Source organism: Oryx dammah, unplaced genomic scaffold, assembly GCF_014754425.2.
Source record: "Oryx dammah isolate SB20612 unplaced genomic scaffold, SCBI_Odam_1.1 HiC_scaffold_28, whole genome shotgun sequence".
NCBI lineage: Eukaryota > Metazoa > Chordata > Mammalia > Artiodactyla > Bovidae > Oryx > Oryx dammah.
The window spans coordinates 27,482,898-27,495,232 of NW_024070212.1; the positions used below are offsets into that span (position 1 = coordinate 27,482,898).

The window sequence follows — 12,335 nt, forward strand, 5'->3', positions numbered from 1 at the left end:
GGTAGTTCAGCCTCAACAGTCTCAGGCTTTAAAAGCTCACTGCGAACGGAACTGCAGCGGGACGGAATCTTACGTGCGGGCCCCAGAGGTCGGGAGGGGCAACCTGGACGGCTGCGCGCCCGCGCCCGGAGTTCCCGCCTCCCTCCGGAGGACGTCCGTGCGTACGTGCGCGCGCCGCGCCCGCCCTCCAGCAACCGCGCGACGCGAGGCTGGGGGTGCCGCGTGCGCGCGCGCTCTCGTTCGTTCGTTCTCTAGCCTGCTCGTTCTCGGCGGCCGCTCTCGCTGCGGCTGCGGCTGGGGCTGGGGGCGGCGGCGGCGGCGGGCGGCGCGGGGCGGTCCGGCGGGTTCAAAGAGGAAAACATGGCGGAAAACAAAGGCGGCGGCGAGGCTGAGAGCGGCGGCGGGGGCAGCAGTAGCGCGCCGGTAACTGCCGGAGCCGCCGGGCTCGCGGCGCAGGAGGCGGAGCCGCCTCTCGCGGCGGTGCTGGTGGAGGAGGAGGAGGAGGAAGGCGGCAGGGCCGGCGCGGAGAGCGCCGCGGCCGGGCCCGACGACGGGGGGGTGGCCGCGGCCTCCTCGGGCTCAGCCCCGGCTGCCTCAGCCCCTGCAGCCTCAATGGGCCCTGGAGTTCCCGGGGGGGCGGTATCGACGCCAGCCCCAGCTCCGGCCTCGGCTCCTGCTCCGGGTCCCTCGGCGGGGCCGCCTCCAGGACCGCCAGCCTCGCTCCTGGACACCTGCGCCGTGTGTCAGCAGAGCCTGCAGAGCCGGCGTGAGGCGGAGCCCAAGCTGTTGCCCTGTCTTCACTCCTTCTGCCTGCGCTGCCTGCCTGAGCCCGAGCGCCAACTCAACGTGCCCATCCCGGGGGGCAGCAACGGCGACATCCAGCAAGGTGAGCGGGAGGCCCGGCCCGAGGTCTGGGCCGAAGGGGGTTTGCTGTGCCGAGGAGGATCTGGGGTCCTCTGAGAGTACTCGGGCGCGGGGCTGTTCGGGCAGGCGTGATCCTGAAGAGTCTCAGAGGTGAAAGACACGGCTCCTGGGACAGTTTTCAGAGAAGCTGAACCTCCAGAGAGACGGGGAGGGTGAAGGGAGGGGTGCCGGCTGCGAGAGGCTGGGGGAGGGGACGCCGGCTGCAGGGGAGGTTCGTGGTGTGCAGATACGGGCCGGGAAGGCGTGGACTCGGGCCGAGCGTAGGTTCGGGAGCTGATGGAACGGATTGTGAGCGAAGAGGGGGTCTGGGAATCTGCCTGTGAGAAGCGTTTTTAAGGGAGGGCCCAGCCCCGAGAAGTGTTGAGGAGGGAGTAGGTAAGAGATAAGGGCAGTGAGGATGAATTGCCTTGGGGGGAGACCTGTTCTAAGCTAGGGGAAAGAAGGGCTGGGAAGGTTAAAGGGCATTGGTGGATTTGGGGCTAAGAAAAGGCGTCTGATAGAAAGTAACTTTAGGATGACATTGAGAAGGAACTCTGGAAACAAAATCGCTGTGAGCGGCCTGTATGGCCAGGAAAAAACCTTAGGTTTAGGGGTAAAGGAGAACTGAACTTTGAAGGGAATTAGGTGTTAGGGAGAGTTGGGATGAATTTATATTCTTTGACATTAATGGACCCTTAGTGTTTCGGATACCGTGCTACGACTGGATAAAATACGCAGTGAGGAGCCGGTTCACTGCCCAACATAGGGGAAACAGACGTATGAGATACAGCAGTGGAGGGTGGATACAGTGGTGGCACAGTCAAGAGAAGGTCAGGAAAACTTTACTGAAAAGCAGTCCTTGAGTAGGTTTCTTGAAGGGTGAGTAGGTCACACTGAGTTGTAGAGTTTTCAGAACACAGGGTACCTTATACATTCCTGGGACGGGATCAGGTCATCACTGTAAATTAAGTTGGTTTGATGGGCTGAGTAGGTAAGAAGTCACAATCCCTTACCTAAGCTCTTGGGACCAGGTGTGTTTTAGAGGTCAGAATACTTCGAAAATTTTTCTTTTTCCTGCTGAGGTCTTCAATACTCCAGCGGGGTCTGGGTTAACAATTCTTTATTAAGTATTAATGTTTCTGTAGTGAGGCATATGAATATCACTAATGGGATAGAGAAATAATCCCCTACAGTTCAGGGTGGGTTTTGTTGCAGACTCATGAAAAAAACTTTAAAATTTCAAAGCTTTTGAAGTTTGGCGCTGAAGGTAAGGGAGTGTCGACCTGTACTAAAGGGTTTTGGATTCGTCCTGTAGACTGTATCCTGTTACATTGTAGATAGACTAAAGGGAGTCTCACAGACTTTTAAAAAAATATCTATTTATCCTGCAAGGGTCTTCCCTGAAGCATGTGGGGTCTTTAGTTGTGGCATGTGGGATCTAGTTCCCTGACCAGGGATTGAACCTGGGCCTCCTGCATTGAGAGTGCCATGTCTTAGCCACTGGACCACCAGGGAAGTCACCTCACAGACGTTTATATTAGGGTAAAAGGATGATATTTGTCATCTAGAAAGATTGCTTGGGGGCACATTGAAAGGTAAGGGAAGAAAAAAACCTGAGGCAGGACTAGTTAGGAAAATTCTGGCAGTAATCTAGGAGAGAAATTAGCTGGTAAAGGACTGTTAGGTGTTGAAGAAGGAAATGTTTTGTTATGGGGGAAAGGTATGGACTTCTGGAGAAAACGTTTTTCTTGGATGTCTACTTGGTCACTTCTTGCTTGTGAGTTGGACAGATTAATTTTACAAGGACAAAATTTATCTACCTGATAAAGTTATTGATAGAATGAAGTGACTTAACAAAGTGACTAGTACATGGTGCTAGTACATGTAACAAAGTGACTAGTACATGGTAGTTATTAGTGAAATGGCAGCTAGTTTATCATTGATGGTAACTGACTGTAAGTAGCACTGAGAATGGAGATGAGGCACCAATTGAGATTGGTGTGAGAGAGACACAGGTGTCTAGGCCAAGTTCCAGGTTTCTTGTTTGGTGGGTGGCAGTGCTATTAATGCAAAATCAGATAATTCAGGCACAGATAATTCACACACATACACCACAGGTGGTGGGGTGTGTGTGTGTGCACGCCCGCGCCTGCCTGCGTGTGTGTTGTGTTTTGGAGGGAGGATGTAATAATTTCAGTTTTGGATTTGAAGTATTATTGAGACCTGCAGGTAAGAATGTTAAAAGTGAGGGTTTAATTGATAGAGAAGATACTAAATGATAATGGGTATAGGGAGGGTGGATAATGGGTGTGTAACTAACTGCTGAGGGCCTCATGAGTATAGTTAAGACTTGTGAGATTCAGTGTTCTTGTGGGAACCTGGATTAGATGAGACATTTAGAGGGGATACAAGATGAAAATTGTGTTTGGTTGATGTGGCTGAGGGACTGAGCTTATGAAATTAGTTCTGTTTTATTTATGCAGGACAGAGAATAATTGTGTGTAAATGTCCTCTTCACTTCGTCATCCTTTGTTTTGGAACTAGGAGAAATAAGTAGACAAGACTAAATACTGTCAGTCTTAAGGTAGTGTTACTTTCTAACCAGTATCTAGAACAGATTAAGTCTGGATGCCACCATATTTTTAGGCAGCAGAGTCTAGAAAATAACTTAGTATTACCTCCTATGTGTATCTTTTACTTTGCCTTTTTAAAAAAATCAAACTTGCTTTCGGGAAGGAACACTGGATTGAAGTTGGGGAGCATAGTTCTGCCCTTTGTTTTCTGGTTCCCTCAGTTTATCATGTTTCTGTCCTTCAGTTTCTTTATCTCTAAAATGTAGCTTATAGTTCTTCACTTACATCTCGTTAAATCAAATTAAGTAATGAAAGTGAAAATACTTTCTTAAACTGAAATGCTTTGTAACTGTAAGGTATTATTGAACAGCTTGTGATTCTGTCTGGTCTGGATAGGCATGGTTGGTAGTTTGATTTACTGTCTTAAGTGTTTCCGAAGCAATGACATTACCTTCCCTTCTAATGGCCTTGTTTTCCTCCTTTTCTAACACACCAAAGTTATTCAGACCCTTTAGCTGTTCCTTTTAGATCCATCATTCTCCAAGTGTGGTTTCTGGACTAGCAGCATCGACATTATCTGCACTCTTGTTAGGAATGGGCCTCATTCAAGACCGTCTAACCAGAAATCATTTTCAGTAAGTCCACCAGGCGATTTGGATGCACACTGAATTTGAGAACCACTGTTCTTAAGTGAAGGGCTACTCACTTCAGATGTCGCCTGTGCAGAAAGACCTCCTGACTTTTATTTTTTTTAAGGCTTTATTTTTAAAGAGCAGTTTTAGGGTTACAGCAATATTAAGAGATACAGAAAGATAAGGACATTTTCCATATAACTATACCCTCCCAGACCTAAATAGTATCTCCCATTATCAACATCCCTCACCACAGTGGTACATTTTTGAGAGTCGATCGCCCTACATCATAATCACCCAGAGTCCACAGTTTGTGTTAGGGTTTCACTCTTGTTGTACATTCTGAGGGTTTGAGCAAATGTAGTATAATAACATGGATTTGTCATAATATCATACAAAGTATTTTCACTGTCCTGAAAACTCTGTGTCTGGTTGCTCTTTAAAGTACTGTTAGTTGGCTATCTCATATCTGACGGGGGTTTTGGAACCAGTCCCTTGAGATTACTAAGGGACATTTGTAGTCTTCCAGGTCACTCTTTGACATATTACCTTTATTTCTTCATTGCACAGATAAAGTCCAAAATGTTTTCTTATTTTTGTTTACTTGTTTGTTCCTTGTTTCCCACTGGAATGTTGTAGAGTGAATGTTCAATAAGTAGATGTTGGATGAATAAGAATCATATGGAGAGCTTTTTAAAATACCATTTTGGGAGTTTAAGAGATTGTTTCAGTTTAATTGGGGATGACACTGGGAATTTGAATTTTTAATAAGTATCTTATTATATTCTGATTCTGGAATCTTTCACACTTTGAGAGGCATGGATTTAAATATTTTGAGGAGAAGAACTGATTTATGTGCTTTTGGAGTATTTGGAAAATCAAAATAGATAAGTTAGTTAATATTTGTTGAACCTCAGTAGTGAGCTTTTTAAAGTGCTTTTGTGTTTATTTTTTTTAGGTTTGTTTCAGGTTGAGTCGAATAGGTGTCAATAGTGGGTATGTCAGTAGTGGGAGAAATATCAACAACCTCAGATATGCAGATGACACCACCCTTATGGCTGAAAGTGAAGAGGAACTAAAAAGCCTCTTGATGAAAGTGAAAGAGGAGAGTGAAAAAGTTGGCTTAAACCTCAACACTCAGAAAACGAAGATCATGGCATCTGGTCCCATCACTTCGTAGGAACTAGATGGGGAAACAGTGTCAGACTTTATTTTGGGGGGCTCCAAAATCACTGCAGATGGTGATTGCAGCCATGAAATGAAAAGACGCTTACTCCTTGGAAGGAAAGTTATGACCAACCTAGATAGCATATTGAAAAGCAGAGACATTACTTTGCCAACAAAGGTCCGTCTAGTCAAGGCTATGGTTTTTCCAGTGGTCATGTATGGATGTGAGAATTGGACTGTGAACAAAGCTGAGCGCTGAAGAACTGATGCTTTTGAGCTGTGGTGTTGGAGAAGACTCTTGAGAGTCCCTTGGACTGCAAGGAGATCCAACCAGTCTATTCTAAAGGAGATCAGTCCTGGGTGTTCTTTGGAAGGACTGATGCTGAAGCGGAAACTCCAGTACTTTGGCCACCTCATGCAAAGAGTTGACTCATTGGAAAAGACCCTGATGCTGGGAGGGATTGGGGGCAGGAGGAGGAGGGGATGACAGAGGATGAGAAGGCTGGGTGGCATCACCGACTTGATGGACATGAGTTTGAGTTGGTGATGGACAGGGAGGCCTGGCGTGCTGTGATTCATGGGGTCGCAAAGAGTTGGACACGACTGAGCGACTGAACTGAACTAAGTGGGTACGTGCAAATCTAATAATGTATCAATAAAAGTACAAATATGTATTGGTGCATCTGAATAGTCTCTCAGATGAACTCTTGAAGGAGTTGAGACTTTTGTAGTAGGGCATAGACAGCATGGTGATGTGGATGAAGATTTGATTTGGGAGTAAATTGCATTAGGTGCTGTTATTAATTTACTGTGTAGCTTTGGGCGGGTCAGCTAGACAGCCTCTCCAGGTCTGCAATTTGAAGTTGAGTTCTTATCCAGTAAAATTCTGATTCTATTATTGTTTTTAATGCTAATTTTTCACATCTACATAAGTTTCATATACTTACCTTTTGTGGGGAATAATGGAAGAATCAACATGGGGAAATGATTCTGTTTACGAATCTTCAACTTTTTGTGAAAAGTCTGAGATGGCAACATCCATATTGTAAGTGAGAGAGAATACCTCTGGATATAGTGTGAAGAGCTCGTCCTCAAAATGGTTTTTATCACTGAGCATGGGCTTCCCAGGTGGTTCTAATGGTAAAGAACCCTCCTGCCAATGCAGGAGACATAAGAGACGTGGATTTGATCCCTGGGTCAGTAACATCCCCTGGAGGAGGAAATGGCAACCCACTCCAGTATTCGTTCTTGCCTGGAGAATCCCATGGACACAGGAGCTTGGTGGGCTATATAGTCCATAGGGTCGCAGAGTCGACACCACTGGAGTGACTTAGCACAGCACGTGGTGAACCACTAGGGGAGTCTTCCGTTAGAGTTCTTGGACGTTCTTTCCCCAGCAGTATGTGTAATAAATGGCAGTTGGCTAGTTCTGGGTGTGGCTTATCTGGGAATATTTTTTTTAGGCCCTACTTGAGTTTTTGAATGATAATATAGTCATCAGCAATCAGTCATTAAAGATGTATCAAACAAAAGCACTTTAACAACTTATAGCATTGTAGTTGGTTAAATGTAAACAATTCAGGAATCAGAATGCAGTCAGAAGGCCTGCATTTATTTTTGAGCTCTATTATTTACTACTTGAATGACTGTGGGTTTGTTACTTAGCATCTGTAAATTGAGAAGAATAATAATACCTGTTTCATAGTGTTATTGTGAGGCTTAAATGGATTAATACATTGTAAATTGCTTCATATGGTGCCCAGCCCCCAATAAATTGTACTGCTCTTATTTCTGTTGACTTCCAATTGTCCCCTATTGCTTTTGTGATTACTTCTGTCTCACAATAAGCAGAAAGAAGATGCAGGAAGGCAAATTGTTGGTGTTTTTCTGACATTTGATGAAATAGAACATGCCTGACAGTTATTTGCATTTCAGATCTCTCATTCCAGCTGCCTAAAACTTGGGTAAATTCATATTCTAAATCCAGAGTATTTACGATGTCTAATATCTCTACACCAAAAGTTTTAGTTAGGAAAGTCTAATTGCTTTTCATTTCCTTATATACACTCCTGATAACAGACAATAAATGAGAATAGTAACTTAAAGTAGTTTCTCAAAGTTGGTCTGTGAAACTGAGTTGGGGGTTGACAGTGGGGAGAAGATTGTCTCTGATACACTTTTAGGTGTTGGCAAAGTTGAAACTGTTTTCCTTATAACACTGATCCATTATTTGCCTTATTCACTGTTCTGATGTTTGTATTAATAATAGGAAATCAGTGATGGATAACATTGCTTGGCACCTTAGCAGGAATTAAGATAGTACCTCCAGACCCTTCTTAAAAGTTATTCTGTCTCTACCACTACATACTTAGAGTAAAACTGCCGCCACCAACAAAGAAAATCACATTAGTTTTATGTCCTTGAAGCAATAAAAATTACTTTTAAAATCTTGATCCTTAATATTGTGTGTGATAAAATGTGATAATGCAAAGTGCTTCTGCAGACTGAAGTGCGGTAAGACAAGTACTCATGCAGTTGTTGGAATTCCAAGCTGGATTAGCTACTTTTTTTCTTGGAAAATAATTTTTACTTGAAAGAATGATTAACAAACTGGTGTGTGGAAATTTGGCAGCCATTTTCTTAAAAATGAATGAACTGAACTAGGTCACTTTAAGGAAAACAACTGCTGTTTTATGTTGCTAGTGATAAAAATTGAGCTTTTAAATGAAAATTAGGATTTTGGGAAACTTTTATCTTATCAATATTTAAAGGCTTTTCTGATAAGGCTGGTAGTGATACTAACTTTTTTGGGGGAGGGATACTATACAATGAAATGTCAACATTTGGAAGATCTACATAGTGGGCCAATATTTTCCAAATGACCAATGCATGATATTACATATTCATACATAGAAAAAAGATTCAAAGTGCAAAATAGACCAATAGATTTTAACGTAAGGGAGCAGTAAAAGTTCATTACTGGTAAATTTCACATTGCAACTGATGTTTAAGAAATAAAACTGTGATTTTCGAATATATTAAAGAAGAGTATCCACAGGTTGTCTGAAAACACTATTAAAATATTCTTCCCTTTTCTTAAAATGGTTGTATGAGGCCAAGTTTTCCTTATATTCTTCAAACAAAACAACCTTTCACAACAGGTTAAATGCAAAAACTATATTCAGACATCTATTAAACTGGATATTCAAGAGATTTAAAAAAATATGAATTAGTGTCACTCTTTACTAAAACTTTTTGTTTTGTTTTGGAAATTATTTCTGATAAATATTTTACTTCAGCATTCTGTATGTTTATTTTTAAATGAACTAATAAAATATTTTAATGAAACATTATTATTAACAGTTATTTATTGTTAGTCAGCTGTATCCTGATACAAAATGATTTTGGTGTTAAAAATAAAAATTTTAACTGGAAATAGAACTCCCATATGACCCAGTGTATGCCACTGCTGGGCATACACACCGAGAAAACCAGAATTGAAAGAGACACGTGTACCCCAGTGTTCATTGCACCACTGTTTACAGTAGCTAGGACATGGAAGCAAGCTAGATGTCCATTGGCAGATGAATAGATAAGAAAGTTGTAGTACGTGTATTACTCAACCACTAAAAAGAACAAATTTGAGTCTGTTCTAATGAGGTAGATGAAACTGGAGCCTATTATACAAAGTGAAGTAAGTCAGAAAGAAAAACAACAATACAGTAGATTAACGCATATATATGGAATTTAGAAAGATGGTAATGACTGCCCTATATGTAAGACAGCAAAAAAGACACAGATATAAAGAACAGACTTTTGGACCCTGTTGGAGAAGGCGAGGGTGGGATGATTTGAGAGAATAGCGTTGAAACATGTATATTACCATATGTGAAATAGAGGACCAGTCCAAGTCTGATGTATGAAACAGGGGCACTCAAAGCCAGTGTACTGGGAAAACCCAGAGTGGTGGGATGGGGAGAAAGGTGGGAGGGAGATTTGGAGTGGGGGGAACACGTGCAACTGTGGCTGATTCATGTCAATGTATGGCAAAAGCCACCACAATATTGTAAAGTAATTAGCCACCAATTTAAATAAATTTTAAAAAATGATTATATTAAATAAGATATTTAAAAATCCCCAGTTTTTCTTTCTAATACAGTGCGTATTGATGGATAAAACCCATCTAAACATTTTTAGTTTCTCAATGATTGAGTGTAAGAGGGATTCTGAGAACAAAAAGTTTGAGACTTGCTTCTTTAAAGGGGCTATAACAAAGTGATAATGTAGAGTCATTAGAAAGAGTGTCAGACTGTGGAATAGTGGAAGATGGCAGATTCATAAGTTTATAGTCCTTCATTTTGGGGTACCCATCACAGTTCATAAAGAGGTTGTCCCCAAAGGAATATAAAGAGGAAAAGAGTACTTAATAACTTACTCACAGAGTTGGACCTTTTGTAAATAGCTTGCTCTGGATCTGTTAATTTTGTTTTTTCCTATTTATGACTGGTCGACTGAGTTCTATCATTTTATTTTTCAGAGGACAAGTTCTGAGGTTGAGCTCATGGTGTTGGATACGTTAATTTTGTCTCCTCTGTGGTCACAGATTATATCACCTTCTTTCCTAGCCTGCTTCTAGAATGGACATCAGTCCCAAGGTGGAGTGGGAAAAAACAAGGATGAATGAACATAAATGCACCATTTTTAGAAAAATATTTAAAATCTATATCTTAATGATATGTAAATATCATGAAGTATGTGGTACTAGGGAAAACTACTTTCTGAATGCTTGTTACATGAAGTTTGTTATTGCTTCTGTGAATAACATGTCCATATGTCTTCTATTTCTCTTTAGTTTGCTAACATTTTAGAAAAATTTTTGATTCATAAGAATTCTTGGTAAGTTCTATATACTGATACTTTGTTGGTTATATAAATTGAAAGGTTATGGCTTGTTGTGATAGCCAACCTCTAAGATGGCCCCAGTGTTCTCTTTAGTATTTATACTCTTCTTTAGTCTTTGCTCACAGTGCTTGTTTGGGTGACCAACAGAATATAGCAGAATCAGCAGTGACTTCTGAGGCTTCATTAAAGGTATTCAGCTTTTTCCTTATCCTTTGGATTCCTTGTTCTTGGTGAAAACAAGCTGTCACTCTGCTGCTGCTAAGTCACTTAAGTCGTGTCCTACTCTGTGTGACTCCATAGACGGCAGCCCACCAGGCTCCCCCGTCCCTGGGATTCTCCAGGCAAGAACACTGGAGTGGGTTGCCATTTCCTTCTCCAATGCATGAAAGTGAAAAGTGAAAGGGAAGTCGCTCAGTCGTGTCCAACTCTTTGCGACCCCATGGACTTGCAGCCTACCAGGCTCCTCCGTCCATGGGATTTTCCAGGCAAGAGTACTAGAGTGGGGTGCCATCGCCTTCTCCAGCTGTCACTCTTAACAGTTCTGAAAAGAACTAGGGTCTGCTAGCATCCAGGACCAACTTGCCAGCCATGTAAATAAGCCACTTTGGAGGTGGATCTTCCAGCGTGATCAGGCTTTTAGATAACTTGCAGTCCCGGCTGACATCTGACTGCAGTCTCATTAGAGCATAGAGAGAACCACTTGCCATATCACTCCCAGATTCCTGACTCAAAGAAACTGAAAGATAATGAAGTGGTTTTACTCCACTAAGTTTTGGGATAATTTGTTAAACAACAATAAACTAGTATACTAGACTTTTTCTTTTTAGAAAGCTGTGGAGAAGGAAACAACCCACTCCAGTATTCTTGCCTGGATAATTCCGTGGACAGAGAAGCCTGGTGAGCTACAGTCCATGGGGTCACAAAGAGTCAAACTCGATTGAGTGACTAACACTTAGAAAGCTGTCTTTTGATGAGAGGTTTTTTAAAGATCAGTTTTCCCCCTTTTTTCTACCTTTAGTGCTTTTCATAAAGCTACAGTAAACCTTCAGTTCAGTTCAGTCGCTCAGTTGTGTCCGACTCTCTGTGACCCCATGAATCACAGCACGCCAGGCCTCCCTGTCCATCACCAACTCCCGGAGTTCACTCAGACTCACATCCATCGAGTCAGTGATGCCATCCAGCCATCTCATCCTCTGTTGTCCCCTTCTCCTCCTGCCCCTAATCCCTCCCAGCATCAGAGTCTTTTCCAATAAGTCAACTCTTCGCATGAGGTGGCCAAAGTACTGGAGTTTCAGCCTTAGCATCATTCCTTCCAAAGAAATCCCAGGGCTGATCTCCTTTCGAATGGACTGGTTGGATCTCCTTGCAGTCCAAGGGACTCTCAAGAGTCTTCTCCAACACCACAGTTCAAAAGCATCAATTCTTCTGCTCTCAGCCTTCTTCACAGTCCAGCTCTCACATCCATACATGACCACTGGAAAAACCATAGTCTTGACTAGACGGACCTTAGTCGGCAAAGTAACGTCTCTGCTTTTGAATATGCTGTCTAGGTTGGTCATAACTTTCCTTCCAAGGAGTAAGCGTCTTTTAATTTCATGGCTGCAGTCACCATCTGCAGTAATTTTGGAGCCCCCCAAAATAAAGTCTGACACTGTTTCCGCTGTTTCCCCATCTATTTCTCATGAAGTGATGGGACCAGATGCCATGATCTTCATTTTCTGAATGTGAGCTTTAAGCCAACTTTTTCACCCTCCTCTTTCACTTTCATCAAGAGGCTTTTTAGTTCCTCTTCACTTTCTGCCATAAGGGTGGTGTCATCTGCATATCTGAGGTTATTGATATTTCTCCTGGCAATCTTGATTCCAGCTTGTGTTTCTTCCAGTCCAGCGTTTCTCATGATGTACTCTGCATGTAAGTTAAATAAGTAGGGTGACAATATACAGCCTTGACGTACTCCTTTTCCTATTTGGAACCAGTCTGTTGTTCCATGTCCAGTTCTAACTGTTGCTTCCTGACCTGCATACAGATTTCTCAAGAGGCAGGTCAGGTGGTCTGGTATTCCCATCTCTTTCAGAATTTTCCAGAGTTTATTGTGATCCACACAGTCAAAGGCTTTGGCATAGTCAATAAAGCAGAAATAGATGCTTTTCTGGAACTC

At 42.7% G+C, this 12,335-nt stretch overlaps 1 protein-coding gene and 1 non-coding gene across 3 annotated transcripts in view; one reads left to right on the plus strand and one right to left on the minus strand.

Annotated features, from left to right (window-relative positions):
- The first annotated feature begins 283 nt into the window (after nt 1–283).
- The window catches only part of TRIM33 (tripartite motif containing 33), a 140,423-nt gene continuing 128,371 nt past the window's right edge, over nt 284–12,335 (plus strand). For both annotated transcript variants that reach the window (XM_040230986.1, XM_040230988.1), the window contains exon 1: nt 284–886. In XM_040230986.1, the coding sequence (XP_040086920.1) occupies nt 361–886 (526 nt within the window). In that variant the 5' untranslated portion in view covers nt 284–360. The remainder of the gene's footprint in view (nt 887–12,335) is intronic.
- TRNAE-CUC lies at nt 2,346–2,418 on the minus strand. Its single transcript has one exon. It is a non-coding gene; the product is annotated as a tRNA-Glu (tRNA).